This window comes from Electrophorus electricus, chromosome 5 (assembly GCF_013358815.1).
Source record: "Electrophorus electricus isolate fEleEle1 chromosome 5, fEleEle1.pri, whole genome shotgun sequence".
NCBI lineage: Eukaryota > Metazoa > Chordata > Actinopteri > Gymnotiformes > Gymnotidae > Electrophorus > Electrophorus electricus.
The window spans coordinates 7,375,987-7,395,626 of NC_049539.1; the positions used below are offsets into that span (position 1 = coordinate 7,375,987).

At 43.1% G+C, this 19,640-nt stretch overlaps 1 protein-coding gene across 4 annotated transcripts in view; it reads left to right on the forward strand.

Moving 5' to 3' along the window:
• Nucleotides 1-19,640, forward strand: part of myrip (myosin VIIA and Rab interacting protein) — an 81,367-nt gene that overhangs the window by 42,378 nt on the left and 19,349 nt on the right. For 3 of the 4 annotated variants that reach the window (XM_035525915.1, XM_035525912.1, XM_035525913.1), the window contains exon 4: nt 16,084-16,220. In XM_035525915.1, coding sequence (XP_035381808.1) covers nt 16,084-16,220 — 137 coding nt within the window. Of the gene's footprint in view, nt 1-16,083; nt 16,221-16,893; nt 16,960-19,640 lie in introns of those variants that run through there. The other variant, XM_035525914.1, reaches the window with a different exon arrangement.

Sequence of the window (19,640 nt, forward strand, 5' to 3'; positions counted from 1 at the left end):
AGGGAACTGTGTGTGTGTGTGTGGGATGCATCTATTGCAATTTTATCAGAACTTTTTCTTTTTCTGGTGAATTCAGGTGGCACATTTGATACAAACGTCATCCTGAAACTAGCTTGTATTGGCCATTTCTCCCTTTAAACTACTGGGGTTGCTTGTGTCTAGCTGATCCTAATTACCGTATTATTGTCATTGTCACCAAGTTTGGCACTGGTCTAATCTTAATTATGAAACATCACTTGGATGGTAATCGACCACAGTCCTACTCAGGTACATAAGAGAATATAGGCATGGTATATTGAGATTTGGGTGTAAAGAAAAAAAAAAGACTCGTCTTTCCATCCTCTCTCTCCCTCAGGTCTGGTATCATTTAAAAAGATGAGAGAAAAACCCAAGAGCAATGGAGAGAATGGGCTTCTCTCTCGCCTTTTTTAATGGGAGCAGTATTTTTAGTTTTGGGGCAAATACTGCACCTAACGGAGCTGGAGTGGGCAGACTGCAGGGCAGGTTCAGTGGCTGAGGCCAGCGATGCCATACGTGCTGGATATCCAGGAAAGAGTCCTTATGTCATGTCTTCCAGCTCATGTTTCTGCAGGGATCTGACATTTTTTACAAATCTGGACTTTTTAGTACTTGCTGTTTGTTTGGGCCACGTTGCATGTAAATGCATGTAAATGTCTATTTAAGGTCCCACAAAACAACTATTTTATGTAAACACGTGCAGATACCCATGTGCAAGAATAAGGGTGTGTGCTACGGAGCTGTTTCCAATTCCATGTTGCAAGCAGACAAACCGCTGAAGTCAGGAGCCGCTACCTTTCAATTAGTTATTTCTTCTCCATCATGGTCGAGGGTCACTGCACGGTTTGACGTGGCTGTTGGGTGTAGGCACAGAGAGGCACATTTGATGCACATCAACCTGCCTCATTAACTCTAGTCTGCATAATGCATTTAATGCACATCAACCTGCCTCTCATTAACTCTGGGTTTGCATAATACAGTTAAAAAGCAGGATTAGGTTCTTGGTGGTAAGAGATTTCTTCAGATGTTTTCTTTAAACCTACTTCCCAGGATTCCAGTTTTCATGTTTCAAGACTTGGCATGTTTTGTGCGAGGCTGTGTGTGTCTGGTGTGTGTCTTTCTTCAACAATGCTTTCCCCTCTGTTCGTGTAATTTACTCCTACTAGAAATCCCTATTTAGGAGTCCTAACAGAAGCCGTGGCCAAACCAAAGTTGTTTTTAACTGAAGTGATATCTGTATGAAATAACTGATTTTGTAAGACAGCATTTCAGTTAACAGCAAAGTGTCAGGCTACGTCAAGCATTTCAGTAAGCTGTGATGCAGGAACACTTTCTTTGTGCAAAATTTCTATTGTATTTAATTCCGCTGTTTTGGCTCTGTTGTTCCTCAGTGGGTGAGAGATCGAGATGATTGTGTGCGCCATTTTGTTTCACCATTTTTCCAGTGGCAGTGTGGAAATGCTGTATTTCATTGCAGTGAAAATAAAGAAACACAGTTTGTTCCCAGGAACAAACCTGCTGGTTCTCTTCACATCCTCACAACATTGTTAAAGCACACACACAAAGCAGAGTCTTTGACTGCATTCTCTTACCAGGACCACAGTTTCTAGTCCTGGCCAAAGCGCTTTGTGATGCAGCACATGGACGTGCTCACGTCCTCACAATCGTCCTGTTGTAGACACACTCTCCACGTGCCTCTTGTCGCACTTTTTTTCTTTTTTCCTTTCACTCTTTCGTTTGTTCTTTTCTCTTTTCTTTTGCTCCCTGCCTACTTACCTCTCCTCCAGAACATAACGCAGTCATGCAGCTTCTCTCCACGTTTGTGCTTTCTCTCTCTCTCTCTCCCCTCCCACTCTACCCGTCAGTCTCTCTCTGATTTGAAATGAAATCAGATATTGGCATATCAGCAGTTTCATATCCACCAGGCGACCCCCATGGCCCCATTGAAGCCAGAGAGTCTGAGTAAGGGAGAGAGAGGATAAGTTAGGAGAATATGCAAGAGCAGGAGCGAATGAAAGTGAGAGGATTCCACTGCAAACATAATTACAAAAATCTTTTTTTAATCTCATCTTTCTTGCTCTCAATGCCTCTCCAGCCTTCAAAGATGGCACTATTTTCTCAAGCTTGCCCAAAAAACAGCAGCGGTCACTCGCTCACGCACCTATACCCACACACCTGTATAAATGCACATGCAGTGGTGCTGTATATGCACACGGATTAGAGAGTATGCTGACGTATTTCCCGTTCTGTGCAATGTTCAGATATTTTTAATTATCGTTTCTTTTCTTTCACTCTTAACTGTAATGCGCACACCCTCTCACTTTCTGCATATCAATGCCTGTGCAGTGGAGAGACCATCATGCACTCTGATGATTGAAGTGTGTGATTTCTTTGTGTGCCTTTATTGTTTAAAGCGTCTGCTCAGGGGAAGCATTGTTCAAAGCCCTCACTCAGCTAGCCAAAGTTTTACACTTGCCATCTTCATCATTGTGCTGTGGAGCGCTAGGAAGAAAACCATGATGATGCTCTTTAAATGGGATGGTGCCTGCACACCCTCCATCACATCCTAAACAGGGCAGCACCTGTGAGGTTCCTCGAGCCTTTGCTGATGCTTTTGTTGATGCTTTTGGAGCTGTTATTTTAGTTTTGCACCTCTCTGTATTGCAATATAACCAGCTGGAATGCATAATGTTGACCAGTTAGCATCTGTATGGAGTTATGTTTGGCAATGGCTTCACTGCATGTTTGTATAATTATTGATCCTCTTCTGTGTATGTTTGTGCAATGTCTGGATTCCTCTACACACAGTATAGTGTACACAGCATGTAACAGAAAATATTATGAACCGTGCACATCAGTCAACATTTTGGATTAAACTATGGTAGATTATAGTCATAGCACAAAATAAAGTGAAATTGAGAGTTGAGAAAGTGAACATTGCTAGGTCTTGTAAATGTCACATTCTTTAGCTTTGATTTTTTTTTGTTGGATGGAAGAATTTATATACCTTTTTTGTTTTATAATGATAGTGTAAAGTTGAATCATAAAATTGTATAGCAGTAAGAAAAAAATGCCCCTTTATTGGTGTTCATTCTGTACCCAATGATTAGTCCAATTTATCCTGCAGTACAGGCAGTGTTCTGAGTTCCATGATCTATACTCTTATCAAACGCATCATTTGGTCTTTTCGGTCGTGCAGGAGACTGGATATCCAACTCCCACTAGTAGCTGTGTGTGGCTATGGGAAGGGGGGTGTATGGTGTGGATGGAGAAGGGCAGGGAAGGGTGGATGGATGTGAGTATACACCTGGAGGGAAGGGTAGAGTGAGGGAATGAAGTACTAAATGATTGCTCAGAGTTCCAAAAGCATTTTGCAGTAGAAAACCGGTGGGAAAGCAAAGCAAATATCTGTCCACGTAAATCAGATTTTTTTTTTTCCCTAGGGGTGAAGCCTCTAGCTCCTGAAAGAACCGGCTGAGAGTAAAGGTGTGGGTTTGGGAATGTCGCTGTGGTTTTGTGAATGGTCCAGTATGTGGTTGTGGTTTTGGGAATAGTGTAGGGTGTAAGCCTGTTTTTGGGAATGATCCAGTGTGTTGGTGGCGTGTTGGGAATGGGAGTAGTGTGTGGGTGTGCTTTGGAGAATGCTGACAGGTATAGGTGTGATTTGGGGAATGGTGCAGAGTGTAGGTGTGGTGGTTTAGTGAATGATGTGGGTGTGGTTTAGTGAATGGTGCAAAGAGTAAGTGTGGTTTAGTGACCGATACAGGGTGTAGGTGTGGTTTAGTGAGTGGTGCAAGATGCAGTTGTGGTTTAGTGAATGGTGCAGAGAATGGGTGTGGTGGTTTTGAGAATTGTACATGGTGAAGATGTTATTTATTCTATTGTTTCTACTACTTCTATCTGTAGCCAGGGAATGTGTTGACCTTTCAACCTACTAACGTGCGTGCGTGCGATTAGCATCAAAGCTTTTGCATGAAGACTCTTGGGGTATTATAGCCATGTCACATTCATCTCCAGTTTGTCACACTGCAGTGGGATATTGGTTCTGCATAAGTCAATTTTACAGCAGATTTAGTTTAGTAAATGTAATTTAATGAATTGTGTTGAAATGTTACACACATCTAAAGATTTATACCTGCAGCAGACTGCAGCGTGCCGCTCTTAAATAAGGAAGGACGTAGTCATTTCATCTGGAGAGTTTGGGATTGTGATTAAAAAATTAAAAATAAGCGTGAAATACTAGGAGTCTATCGGTTAAGCGAATGCTAGTAGTTGTGTAAGGCATAGATCTAGGATCCTGTGTTATAGAGATGGATGGATATAGATAGATAGATAGATAGATAGATGGTTTGTTTTACGGGAGCTTGAAATGCAAACAAGTTTTGCATTCTATAATCAAGAAACAACTTGGTTTGTTTGAACTGTACATGTTGGTAGCATTTTATTCAATGTTTTATAATGCGAATGTCTTGTACGGTGTTTTCCAAGGCCTGGGGATACTGCACACAAGACAAACTTCATGTCAAAGTATTCTTAATAAAGGTCAGATTGCCTTAACACTCGTGTATTTTTTAGCACCCTTGAGTATTCAGTAAACATTAATGCATTTTGGAAATATAGTTGAACACAATAGTATTGAACAGGTTTTACATTTGGCTATGTGTGAATTTTCCTGTGAAAGTGATTGATTTTTGCATAGATCAACATATTTTCCAGTATATCTTAACAAATGAGGAAACAGTTGGCACCCACTCCCTGTCTCTCGTGACAGTTTGCTGTTTGCCTCGTTTTAGCCTGAGTCACTCTCGTTGGCAGGTTAGGAGGGATGATTGGATCAATAAGATGCAGAAAATGCTGAGTCATCTTTGTCCTGAGGAAAACGCAGCCAAACGAAGGAGACCGAAGGAGATTGGCAGATTAAAAAGTGTTGAATTATGCTAAATGGAATGGGTTTATTGTTAATGGGAAGTGTAGCGATAAGGAAAGTAGGTTATTGAGGTGTGAAATATGCTCACACAGTTGGTGGGATTCCCAGTGTTCACTCTAAGTAGAGTTATCAGCTTTGAAAGTTCAAAACCCAGGAACCCCAGTGAGCACGAACGTACTGATGATGGACTATCCTGAAAAATCCCAGACAAGCCACATGGACTGGGGCTAATGCTAGAGAACAGTGATGAAACCTCTCTACAGCCACACACAAGTATGGCACATTATCCCAGCATTTCACCGGCTTGGTCTCTGTTGGAGAGCCGGTCGTCCACACTCACACAGTGCAACCACTCGAAGGGAAAAACACTGGTCTCGGATGAGGCCAGGACTTCTTAGCCCTGAAATGTTTGTGGTTTTATGCACTAACACACCTAAGCCCACATGCACACGTGGTGCTTGACATGTGCTCTGTGTTAAACCAGGTGTAAGCCAGGGAATAGGGAGAGGTGCTGTACTCAGGAACATTGCTGTGGCATAGAGAACTGTTTGAGAATTAGAAAAATCTGGATTTCTGTATCAACAGCTTCTAAAATATGATCTAATCTTAATCTATGTCATAACAACAAAGGCAATGTACTCCATGTTTTATTTAGCAAACACAAGTTATGTAGTATGTGTGTGGGTGTGTGTAAAGGAAAACAGCATTGCAGAACCTATGGTCTCAATCGGAGACCACTGGGATTTTTTTTGTTTCTTGAGTTTTTGGGGTTGCAGTACTGTGGGTCAAAGTCATTTTACTGTATCTGTAAGATGACAGGGTGTATTGGGTTAGTGTGTGTGTGTGTGTGTAGTGTGTGTGTATAATGTATGTTTTCACAGAAATGTACTAGACTGCAGGCTTTTTCAGTCCAACTGTTAGTCACTGTCTTTTCTGATTCTCCTGGTCTCTGTTCTTTTAGGGATGACGTTATAGCTGAGCACCCCTACCCTAAACTCCGTCCCCATCCTGCTGGAGGGGGTGTGTGCTTGCATGTGTGTGTTTAAGTCAGCGAGCAGATTATTCAATCCTGTCATCTCCCGAGTTTTCAAAAAGTCTGTTTTGCCTCTTCTCTTCATCCCCTGGGTTTTTCCTCTGCAGTCAGTCTGACTGATAAGAAGTAAAAAAAAAAAAAAAAAAAAATCTTCGGATATACGCCCAAGACATCAGTCTGTTCTGATTCATACCTGTGATATGTTAACAGATATCTCTAACACAGCAATAGTGCCTCCATTGGCAGATAGAATCTTCTGTGGGCCATTTAGTGCGTCCACGTTTCTATGCTAACCAATTTCTGGGGTGTTATCTTTTCCTGAGTCACCTGGGTTATCTCATTATTGAACCCACAGCTTCAATAATGCAAATTTTAAAATGTCAAGTGAGGAGCTAAACCAGCATCTAGAGTCCGAGGCAACAGATTGCTCTGCGCTGTGCATTCAATGCCTTCGATGGTGCAGGATTTGGGCTGCGTAATCTCATACTGAGCCGTCGATCATGCCATGGTGGTTCAGGCCACCGGGACCCTCTGAGACATGGGCCGACGGTGAGGGCGCCAGAGGAGGCCTGGAGGACACGCTTAGGAGTGACGCAGTGGGGAGTAGAAGGAGACAGGAGGTCTTATAAAATGAAGAGTGGGGTGGGGGGGGGGCATTTGAGGGGATGACCGGGGTTTGGGGAGGGAGATGTGGAGGAGGAGAGCAAAAGGAGGTTTGGGCAAGTGGGAGAGAATTTGTGACCTGGAAGGGAGGAACACTAGAGAGGAAAAGGGAGTGAGGGAAGAAGAGAAAGAGCAGGAGCATAAATTTGTCGTGAGAGTGACGACAGGAGCAGGAGAGCGCGAGAGAGCGCGAGTGTGTGTGTGAGCGCAACGTGGCTGGAGACACTTATGCCAGGCGAGGGTGTGCCTACCGATTCTCTGTTGTGCGTTTCAGTGAGGCCGTTGTTTCTGACAGCACGGTGTGGAGAACTGCCACGGTTGGCTCATGGAGTTGAGTTACAATGCATTTACACTGTCTCGGCGCGACTGCGCCTGTTGACACTTCGCCTGCCTCCGATTCGTCACGGTGCCGTGTGGACAGACCGTCTTGCCAGAAATCAGCTATTTGCATAATTAGAAGATGTTGGCATCCAACAAAGTTTCTTTCCGCTGGTGTTTTGAATATTGGAGGGACGAGTTCTGTATAAATTCGCAAATATTGCGTTATCCTTAGTCTGACAAAGAGCATACAAAGAGGATAATATGATTTTAGTTTGTTGCTCTATACCTAATCTTTTAAATAAGATGACTTTCAAATTCTGCAACCTCCCTCTATGCAGATCTTGTCTGTATGTTGGTAAAGAGGCATCAAAAAACAGTGGAAATGGTTAACTGCTAATATGAGCTTTTCTTCCATATCGAAACAAAAGCTTTGATGATCAGAAGTGATGTATCACACATGCAGTTGTAAAAGTCTTTGTTAACGCATACAGTGTTTTTTGATTGGCTTTTGATTGCCTCACATGACAGATTCCTTTTCATGAAGTTCAGCTTGGCTCAACTTTTTTTTGTCACTTCGCAGCCCTCCGATCTGCCGCGATGGTACCACAGTGCGTTGCATGGCTAGATATCTTGCAACTGACATTTTTTTATAGAAAATGAATAGGAGATTTTGCAAGGCATAGCTTTACGGGAATAGTGTAACTGCACCGTCGGCTCAAGCAGGCAGATGTGGAGGTGTAGCAACCGACGTGAAGCTGCTCAGTGTGGACCACGGACGCCCATGAAATGATTTAACACTCACCGCTGCGCTCATTAGGTGTTCATTAAAGACAATTGCTTGAATTGGACATTTCTGGAGAGTGTCCAGGATTTTGATGGCCATTAAATGTAACTGAGGGATGGAGAAAGAGAACGAGGGGGGAGGTCATCTTTTTTGGCAGTCATGTTGGCGCACGCGTGTCCGCATTGACGCAGGTGCATACACCCAACTTGTACTTTCATTAGCCCACTAATTGTTCATATTACTGATATGGTCAAAGAGTAATGATCCTTAATTTCAAACCGCTGAAGTGAAACGTGGGCATGTGCGTGTGTTTGTGTGTGCACATGCGAGTGTGTAAGAGTGAGGGAGAGACTTGGCAGCTGCTCCAAGTGCAAATATGAGCACATTCTTGATGTAGATGGGCAGGGTTTCATTGGCCTACTGGGCTCTTTTAATTACCTTCCCAGTGATTTTAATCAGTGTCACTGTAATCATTTATTCACATTTAATTATCCTCCTCTCTCAATAAGGTAATACTGTATTAGTAGAACAATGAATACCAGGCACTGGGGAGCAGGTACAAAGCGAGCCAGGAACATTTGTGAGGATCTAAGATCTTCCCAATCTACAGGAATTATGTCAAAGATCCCACCATACCCAAGAATGGATCTTTGTGCCTCTTTGCCAGTCATGCAATCAACAGCTCCACTATCAACCTCGGTGCAAGCATTTGTACAAATTTTAATGCACAACTTCAAATAAAACCATATGAATTTCTCTGATCATTAAATACATCCGTGCCCTTTTCATATATCATTCCAGTTAACTTGTGCAAATTAGAAACAAATTGCAATCAAAAGATGCTGTCGTCATTACAGTTCATTGAAATGAATGTATTTGCTGTAGATGCCCTGAAGCTATATTTGTGCTGAATGCACCCAGAGAAGCTGCAAGATGACAGTGTAGTAGCAGACTAAATCAGTATTATGACAAATGAGCATCTGTTCCCTCCCTGGAGTCGGAGCTTCTCCGAGGTTTTCCCAGTGTTCCATCTCAATAGTGATCCCAATTTCAAACTGCGTGTGACACGCTTTGGCAGTTCACACAATCCCATCATGCCTTGGAGTTGATGAAGGGGAACCGTGTTTCAGTGTAGCTTGTAGAGCAAAGTGTCTCAGCAGAGCAAGTTAGTGATGGTGGTTGATTTTTGATGACCATAATGTACAAAAATTATTTTATCTATCTATCTATCTATCTCTAGCTATCTAGCTATCTATCTATTACAAAGCCAGCTTTGTTTTATCCAGTGCCAACTAATTCAGCTTTTGTGATGCTGAAGTTTTAAATATTTGCACAGGAATTTCTAATCGGTTGGACCAGCATACGTACCAGTTTTGTTTTTTTTTTCTGACTCTGTATGTATTGCAGGGGTCTTGAAAAATGTCCTTTTAAGAGCATAGCCCAATATCTGCCATTCTGCTTTGACAAGTGAGCTCACTTAGGTAAGAAGTTAATAAACCAAGTGTAACTGTAGACTTGTTTTAAACAAAGAAACACAAGGACACACAGCCTATTGGAGAGACGGAACTTTGCGTGTAGATTCTAAGAAGAGGAGGAACTGTAATCTTGTGTGCATGTCTGTGTAAGAGAGGGTCAGAGATGAAACCTCTCCCCTGCCTACCCTGCCTCTTTGTTCTCCATCGATCCACATACATTTTCCAGCTGCCCAATAATGCACTAAAAATAGCGGCACACAAATGGCTTCAGGAGGCAGCTGGCGCAGGGCACGTTTCTGGAGGATTCTTCGGCCGTTCGTCCCCTTGTTCCGTGTGCCTGAATAGCTTCTTCTCTTTCCTCCCAACCTTCAGCTTAAGTGACCTCTCTTTCGAAACAATTCACTCAGTATTGTTTATCACAGCTAATCAATCTATTCTAACTAAATTATTCGTTCTTTTACTCTCCCCCCCCAGAGTGACACACAGACTGGAACACAGAACATCCTCACAAACAGGCGCAGAGGCAGAGTGATTCTGCCGTGTCAGTACTGCATCTCCAGAAAGCTGAAGGTGCCCTTTACAGAGCACAGTGAGGGTGTTGCCAGCATGTGGAAAGCTTCATCTTATTCACAGCAAAGTGGAATTTGCTATTTGAAGGGACATGAAGGGTCTACAATATCTTCTGTCTTCAGGATCGCATACTTACTTACAAACTGGGACTCGGCAGAGAGCAATTACTCTGAGATCAGGCTAGTTCTCTTATTGTGCCATCTTCATGACTGTTGGAAATATATGTCACTTCTCTATTGGCTGAGACGGTGAACAAATATGGCTGTACCATCAGAATCCGCCAGGGATCAGTTCTTGGTCCACTTTTATACAATCTGTATGTGCTCCAATTAGGCTGAATTCTGCACCACAGTTATGCAGTTAACAAGTAAATATGCTTGGCTCTTTCTCTTGATCATTATAGCCCAGACATGCACTGTCTGTTTGGTGCACATGCATAACTGGATGAGGCAGAATTTCCTTCAGTTAAAATAAGACAATACGTTTAGGTATTTGATTGATAGAAAAGGAGCATCTCAACGTTTGTCTCAAATTTAGGGCTCTTAAAACTTAGAAACCTAGTCTGAAATCTCCGCATTCTTATACACTCAACATTAATCCAGTTCTAAAATCTCTATACTGCGTTCGTTAGTTACAGAATAGATTTAACAAGATACTCGGTCAATAAATCACTAAATGAATTAGACGGCCTAATATATAAAATTATATGCTTAAAGAGTATAAACCCATTTTTGTTCACTTCATTATTTCCTATAATCATAATTAATTTCAATTCGTTATCTTTTCTATTTCAGTCAGTTGTTTATCCTTGTATTTGTAAAGCACCTTGAATTTTCTTCTTTATAAAATGGGATACAGTGAATAAACCAGCTTTGCTTTGTCGAGAGAGGAATAGGCAGAACAAGGCAGGACAGAGGGAGGTGTCCATACCTTGTTCCCTCACTGTGCTGAAACAGCCTGCGCTCTTCTCGGCAAGGATCCCAAAAGAGTTTGGAAACCTTCCTTTGAGACTGTGCTCGACGTGGACATATTGCATCACATAATTGCTGCAGATTTATCAGCTGCACATTCATGCTGTGAATCTCTAGTTCTAGCACATCCCCAAGGGGCTCTGTTGGCTTCCGATACGGTGACTGGGAAGGTCAGAATTGCACCCCAAACTCACGGTCACAGCCATGGAAGCAGCTGGAGATGATTTTCTGATTTGTCTGCTTTGTGACCTCATCCTGCTGTATCCATTAAGTGTCCATTAAGATGGGTAATTGTGGTCATAAAGGAGTTTGCAGTGTCAACAGCAGCACTCCGATGGGTTTTAGCATTAAAACAATGCTCTGTCGGTATTAGGGAGCCTAATGAGTACCATGGAAGAGAGAGATTTCATAGCCTTACATCACTAGCAGCAGCAGCCTGAACTGTTTGTTCAAGGTTAAATCCATATATTCACGCTCATTATGCCATGTTCTGCACCCAGCACACAAACAGTGTCAAAATGACAATTACATTCACACAATTACACTCACACCACAGGTAAAAGTGGCACACACGTGTCATTTGGATGACGGTGTACACAAAGAAATAAAAAAACACTTTACATTTTCGACTTCAGCATGAGCCATTTTCGTACGTGGCACAGAAATGGAGTTTGTGGCATGTGACTCCAATCTGAACTGTCAAAGCAAACTTGAAGCAACTTTTTACATCAGTCCAGCTTGGCATTTGTCAACTTCACACGGGCAAGAAGTCAAGATCGACGACAGCAGAGCTAGATATTCATCTGCAGAGTGGGAGCTGCCATGACTCCACAGAGCCATCACTAAAATCTTGATGCCTTATGTATGTGAGCATTAGACTAGTGGTTGGCTGGTTGTTCGAGTTAAACCTGAATGAGTGCGTCATGTGAAGCACTGTTCCTTTGTGTGTGTGGGACAGCTCAGGTGAGAGATCTGTTCAGACTACAGCTGGATATCAGACACATTTTTAAAAGATACTGTGAACCAGCCAAATTAGATTTGGGCATTAAACTGTATTTGAACAATAGATTAAGTGGTGGGTATAACATACAGACACAGCCAAGTAGCAGCAACCTTATTCAGAATCAAGTACACTGCACGTGAGCTTGATAAGTCCACATGGGTGGAGTAAAAGAGACTAGTGGAGCACATCGTGGGTCCCGCGGGACCTCCAGATCCAGACAGATGAGCAATAGTGAGCAAAACTGTAATAGTGCCTGGTAATATTGCACAATGTTTTAGTGTGTGTGTGTGTGCGCTTGCATGCAATTGTGCAGGTTTCTGAGAACCCAGTCTTTGGAATGGTATTACAACAACGTCGAGTCGCTTTAAGAGGTTTGGCAGTGCAAAAGTCCTCAAGACCCTCTACAAGAAACATATCCAGACAGATGAGCAATAGCCAACCAGCCAGTTACAGTGACAAAGCTACATGACGCTGGTGCCAGGGGAACTGCGCTGTCAGAGGGATGTACTGTGACATTAGCATACATTTCCTGTATCAAGTCGGTCAGGGTTTGTACTTTCAGAATCAGAGCAGAGACATACCAGAGAGTGGGTTTATTTACTGTCAGACTCTTAATGGGTAAGCAAATTTCATTTGCTTCATTAATATTTGGTTGAATTACTTTTGAATTGCTTAGCTTCAGTTGAGTGCTTGTGGTAATCTTTTACAAGCGTCACACAATACTTTCCAAAATTTATGACTACTCCTTTTAGCAGAAGTTCTGCATAGAATGGTATGTATATATATATATATCATTTCTATATTTCTATATATATATATATATATATATATATATATATATATATATAGAAATATAGAAATGATTTGTGAGGCACCTTAGTCAAACTCATGTTTTCAGTTCAGTCCACAAACGATCCAGGTCAGGGCTTTGTTCATACCTTTGGAGGTGTGCTTTGGACCACTGTGCTCCTGGGAGAACTTTCTGGCTGATGTCTTAAGGTGGTGTTTCAGAGTGTATACATATTCCTTCCTCATGATGCAGTCTATTTTCAGAAGTGCACCAGTTTTCTAGCAAAGTAGCAAAAATAGCAAAAAAATTTTTAAAGAATTCTAAGAATCTATTCACAGTCCACAGTGGTGTGTGTGTGTGTGTGTGTGTGTGTGGGAAAGGGAGAGAGGGGTTCTGTGTGCCTTCTTGCACCTGCTGCCTCCAATGCCTCTGGCATGAGTGTGAGAGAGACATGGCAAATCAAAACGGACAGAAGAGTGAAGACCCAGCAGTGTGGTGAGACGGGGAGACAGACAATGCAGCGTGGACTGGAAGAACATCAGTTTAGCCGTGTCTGTATTTAATACAACGCTATTCAACGCAGCCCTGCACTGCCCACAGTTTCCTCATTCACTTTAGTACTACGACCACAAACAAATCAGCTTTTCAAATATGATGCTACTTAATATGTGTAACCTGCTTTTGACAGCTGCCAAAGATAGCAATTATGTAATTGTCTTTAAATAATTATCATCCAAGTTCCTTTGATTTAAAGGACTGAAGATGGATGGAGGTAGAATTACTGGGAAGACTTCCATTGTTTTATTTGTTTATTAACATGATTATCCTCTGGCTATCTCTGTGCTTGTAATGCATGTGCAGTGTGGTAATGAGACAGCACTCAGGATTAATCGACAGTCAGCTCTGACTCTGTTTTCCTCATGTGGATGATCACGTAGTGTTTATTTCCACAGCCACAAAAACAGAAAAATGTAACTACTGGTTTCTACACTAATCAAATACAGCTTGGTTTTCCAGCTGAATTCGCTCCATTAAGCTAAAGTGCCTGTGTACCATTTTAATGCATATTGCAGACTAGTGATGTCCAGATCTGAGTCTGGCTTCACTCTCCACATTACACTTCACATTAGAACTTTTCTGGCCCATTACACTGTAGACAGAAGCCAGCTGCTGCCATAGGCCAACTTCCCCTGCCGTTTGATAGCAGAAAGTGAAGCAGTAGATTATCGGTTGGGCGATTTAGGGGCTGTCCCCTCCACCGTCTCTGTGCTCTGTTTGTCCAATAGAAGGAGGTGCACGAAAAAGAAACTCTATTCATTAAAACCTCAGAAAATCAATTATGGTAATGGAGTTTCGCCTCGGGGCACTTGGCAAGCCTGAAGGTGGACATTTTTAAGCCTGTCACATTTTTTACTGCAGTCTTATTTAGAACTGGGACAGGGTGAGAAACACAGAAGGATATAAAGAAAGAGACTGCGAGGGAGAGCACCGGTAGTGATGTGCTGCAGCATTTTGTGGGTGGGGGGGGGTTGTGCATGGACCAGCTTGCATATCTACACAGCTGTGAATTTTGTTCCTCTGTGTAGAGTGATAAGGACTTTGCATCTCATGTGGGAACCTTAGCCAAAACCACCATCATAAAGGTGATTTTATGCCGAGTGCTCAAATTCTCCCACTTTAATTCTCTTCTGTAACTAGCAGAGATACAGCAAGACTTCTTCTGATGCACAAGTTGCACATTAGCAACTTACAGGACCATATACACACAAGGAACATTAATTCTGCTACAATGGCACTACAGCAAGGGAGCAGGAGGATATTAAACAATTTTTCTGCACTCCTCTATTGTTCTGGTCTGTCTGTGTGTTTACCCACATGTAGTGAGGGTCAAAGGGCAGTTGTTATATCTGGCCTGCCAGTGCTTGAGGGCTCCATAAAAGCTGATCTCGTCCTGTGTGGCTCCTCAGTCAACGGACTTTGTCCTGGGGGTGGGTTTAATGTAGCTTCTTTCACCGAACAGGATGAAATTGCTTTTGAAAGCAGTTTTTCTCTTTTTCCTTTCATTTAATTTCCCTCTCTAAATCTTTTTTGCAGTGTACAATGAAGTTCTCGCTCTCTCCCTCTGTGCGTGCGTGCGAGCACGTGTGTCACAATTACTAACAAGCTCAGGCACAGAGAAATTGATGAATCATGCCTGAATGAGCGAGAGAGAGTAATGGAGACCAAACCTTAAGGGGCAGAGACCTTCAGGATACACTTGAAACGCGTCACAGCAGACCCACAGTCCCAGGTCTTATTTACCTTCCAAGAAAATGAGGCAAAGAAGTAGTGAGACCGTGTAATATGGAAGTAAATAAGGATGAAAACTTCAGAGGGCGACGGCGAGAGGAAGAAGCAGGAAGGTTGTGGAATGTGATTACGTTAGTGCAGGTCCCATCAGCATGGGTTTGAAAGGAAGGGCCGTGCTGGAAGTGAGCTGATGGGACCCGTGGCTGACGCGAGCGAGGGTTTAGAGGAGATTAACCTCCTGGGTGGTATCTGGTTGCTCTGACTCATTTCTTAGTTTCCCTTTCTCATTCTCTCTCTCCATCTCTCTCGGTCACTCGCACTTCCCCCTCTTCAGGACTCTCTCGCTCTCGCTGGTACCCTGACGTTCAAACTCCACACTCACACGCTCGCAACAAATTACAGCTTATGCCACAAATAGGAGAAACTTTGGCTCCAAGACTCTGACTAGTCAACACCAAGCAAGTCCCTAATGAAACACACACAAATACACACTTCAGACACAGACTTAATGGATTTGAGAGCCCAAATGAATATTAAAATTCTTGCAATTGATACTAATTTTAAAGTGCACAAAAAAAAACCGCTGATGACAATATTTCTGATATCATTCTGTTTGTTAAAATGAATGCTCAAATATTTTGTACTATTTTGATCTGTGCAAGTCTTCTATGTGTTGTACTAAGCATAGTCTTGTGTTTGAAACTCCAAGCCTTGCACACTTAATCCTCAAATTAGGTCCTTGTTCCATTACCTCTTATGTTATTATATAATTACATGTAATGGACAGTATGCAGTGGGGTAAATGATCAGGCCTTTTGGTTGGTGAACCTTCAGTTCTAGAATCTAAAGTCTCTAAACCTCTAATGTCAATTTAAAATCAGGTAAGTAGACCTACACAAAATCTAACCTCTTCTACGTGTCTTATGTTCAGAAATAAAATCAGCAAATGGGACAATTCCACCTTATTAATCATTACAGTCTTATTGTTGCCAGGCCACATTAAAGCAAATCAAACTTGATTTGAAGAACTAAGGAGAAATAGTGACTTGTATTTGGCCCAAAAATGGACCACATCCTCCCTCTTCACACCAAGGAGTATAGTGGCTCCAGCTGGTACTAGGATTCGTCTCCTTCATCCTACTAATGGTACCACTCATTGTTTAAACTGTAATAGTGCCTGGTAATATTGCACAATGTTTTAGTGTGTGTGTGTGTGTGTGCTTGCATGCAATTGTGCAGGTTTCTGAGAACCCAGTCTTTGGAATGGTATTACAACAACGTCAAGAGTCGCTTTAAGAGGTTTGGCAGTGCAAAAGTCCTCAAGACCCTCTACAAGAAACATATAATCGAGAGGGGAGCCCTCTCAGAGTTACCAGGTACACACACACACACACACACACGTGCACTTACACACACAATACAATCAGTATGGTGGAAAAGTAACTCCATTAGCAGCATCTTGACAAACAGTTTGGCGCCATGCCCAGAAGTTGCAGTCCCCATCTACTAAAGGGTGTAGGGTAATTTAGGGTTCCTAGTATAGCATGCTAACTCTAAGGGTCAGCTCCAGGGTCTAGCCATGCATTGGTTTTTACCAACTTGGTCCCACGCCTCTGCTGTAAACCATCTTGAACGTTAAATGTAAAAAAAAAAAAAGTCTGCCTACCAGTTTTAACAAGTGAAGATGTTGGTGCACTTTCACATAGGGCAGTGCTAATCTGAGACTCTCATCCTAGCTCTTATTACGCACACAATAGCAGCATAAATGCATAACATTCAAATCCTTACTCTCAGCAGACACACACACTCACTCACTACATATCTGGATAAATTCACTGCAGCATGTTACTGTTGTTAATCCCTTACAAATATGCACAGCCTGAATGATGCAGGTCAGCTGTAAGTAAACTTGGTGGAGGTGTGTCACTTTTTCCATATTACGTTATTTACTGACTTAGTGATGTTTCTTGATCACTCACTTTCTTGATCACTCACTATCCTTCTTTCTTTGTCTTGCTCTCGCGCTCTCTCTCTCTCTGAAAGAAGATAGGATTAGCCACTGCAAGTCTTCATTGAGATGAGCAGATTATCAGTGAGCCACCTTGCCAGGCTTGTGTATGTGTTGTGCATACATACATATATGTGTGTGTATATGTAAGGTGGTTGCTTGTGAATGCCATTAATAGAATGATACTTTATAATGACTTGTTTGTACTTTCCTGTGCACGTGGTCGTGCCTGTGTTCTTGGTACCAGGGCCTATATGGGGCATGCTGCTGTGCCTGTCAGTGGTAGTTTTTAGTACTGCATCAATAGAGCTGTAAGACCATTCCCCCCCCCCCCCCCCCCCCCCCCCCCAAATCTGTAATGGTGCTTTTGCTGGACTAGAAGAACTAATCTTGAGTTTTCAGATGCTTGAGGTTTTAAATGGAGAGACAGTGGCAGGTCAAAGTCTCTCTCTCATTCTCTGAATGGCGATTTTGTATTTCTGACATGCATGCTCTAGAAAGACAGTGGTGTTAAAGCAGTAAGCAAGAGATGCTTGTGTGTGCTTGTGCGTGTGTGCGCGCACACAAAAATGTGGGTAATGCATGTTTGGGTGTTACCTCTGCTTGAAGGGCAGCAGTAACCCAAAGCTCTTCACAACCTTTACTCGCCATCTCATTTACAGCATTATTCAAGCAAACCAGTGACCATGACTAGATTATATACCAAGACACCACTTATCTATTGCTTCAGATGTTGTATTAATGTTGAGTAATGTTATGCATTTGTTGGAAGAAATTACTTCATAATGAATTACTAATAACACAAACTTGCAGAGAAATAAGTGGCTGTGAGAGAGGGAACCTGCTTAGATGAGCAGAGAGCGGCAGGGTGCGTTTGTCTGTGTGTGGGTGGATGAATGGGTGCGAGCGCATCCAGGTCGTCCATTTGCCCTGTGACTACAGGCTCCAGTGTCATTTTCGATTCGTCATACACACACGCACATGTAATTTGTTGTTACTGCCACAGTCAAGGCTAACTCTTTCCAATAGCAGGGGCAGCGTGTGTGTGTGTGTGTGTGTGTGTGTGTGTGTGTGTGTGTGTGTGTGTGTGTGTACACGTTTGTGTGTGTGTGTGACGGTCTGTCTCTTCCAACGCCTGTGTCTACAGACACAGCATGTCTGTGTGGGCGTGTGAGTGTGTGTGGGCGTTCATTCCGGGCTGCCATTCCATGCGCAAGTTCATCTGAATTCTCTTTGCGACGCAGCTGACAGCTTCTCGGGGCTGGTTGTCAGAGCAACAATCAGCATGACGCGCCCAAGCATAAGAATCGGTCTAAAGTAGGTGTGTCGTACGCCAGCTTCGTTTAACCTCTCATCCTTCATCTCACTGCCACTTCCCAGCATGCCGCTCATGCAGTCGTTCAGGGCGCGGAGGGAAGCTTCCGTGCTGACTGTCCGTCTGCGCGGGTCCGTCCATAACGTGGGACCTCGCTGCTGAGGAAGAGCGCGGCCTGGAGTGACACCATATTTGGGGACCGGCCGTGACCGTATGACAAAGTGGGATAAGCTCTTTCTCAATAGGAGGAAAGACGAGGAATTTCCTTACTGGACTAGGTTTACTTTGGCCATATTCAGTGAGAAAGGAGAGGGTTAATGTTACCGTAGCATTGTGTAATTGGAAAAAAGAACTGGACTATCCAAAACACACCATTATGTTCCTAGTCAAAATTTCTTCCTTTCAAACTGCTGCACTTCTGGTCTGGGGAGGCCCAACCTGGTTATCAGCCCATATCCCCTCCTTCGCAATTACAACTAGACAATGGTGGACCAGTTTGGAACCACTTCCTGTGGATAGTTGTCTTGTCCATAGGTAGCAGATATCCTACCATGGCAGCCATGTCCGGAGTGTGAAAATAGGCAATGTGTCATACACGGAGTGCCACTCCTGCATGTGCCCGTGCACAGTTTGCGGTCCGCAACAGAATCAGTCCGAAAACACATGCGTGTTCTGACTCTTGTTGGAATCCCCTACTGTCTAGACAGCTGTGTGCTGTCTTCCGGCTCCAAGCACAGCACTGACTGACGGGAGTTGCAGTGGTCTCGGGCTGCACTGTCGCCATGGTGATATTGGATGAGTACTTCTTTTGGGATGCATGGAGGCAGAGGTGACTGCACGGTCATGCATTGCTGTTTTGATTGTACTCTGATGATTTTCAGGGTCGGCTTATGTTTAAGCCTCACACTTCCGTTAATGAAGCACTGTGCCTTCGCGTCAGTGATTTTCAGCCACATTCTCTACACTCTCTCGCTCGCTCGCGCTCGCTCTCTCTCTCTCTGTTTGTCTGTGTGAGACTATGTGGTTCTGCATGGCCTCGGTAGCATATCCGTTATAGATGTAGAGCCAGAATGTGCCTGCCCACATGTGTACATTTCATTTGCATTTTGTGCCAAGTGGCCAAGTGTCAGTAAGATTTGTTTGTTTGTTTTCTTTTGATCAGTCAGTGCTTGCATGCATGCTTTGGTAGCTCTCCATGTATAGACCTGTATCCGAATTTCTGTCCTTCTGTGTCATTCTTCTTGTGTGCCACCTACTGTGTGCACTCACATCTGTTGTTCAAGATTTAGACACACCTTAAGTACCACTAGATGTGTTGGTAGTCGTGTGTGTATGCATGGGCATGGGCACAACTACGCGGTAGCCTGCAAATCAGATACACTCCTGAAGATTCAGTGTCCATAAGCATATCCGTCATTTTCTCAGCATCCCCTAAAATCAGCAGACTTCCCTTAACCTGTTTTTAGATCCAGC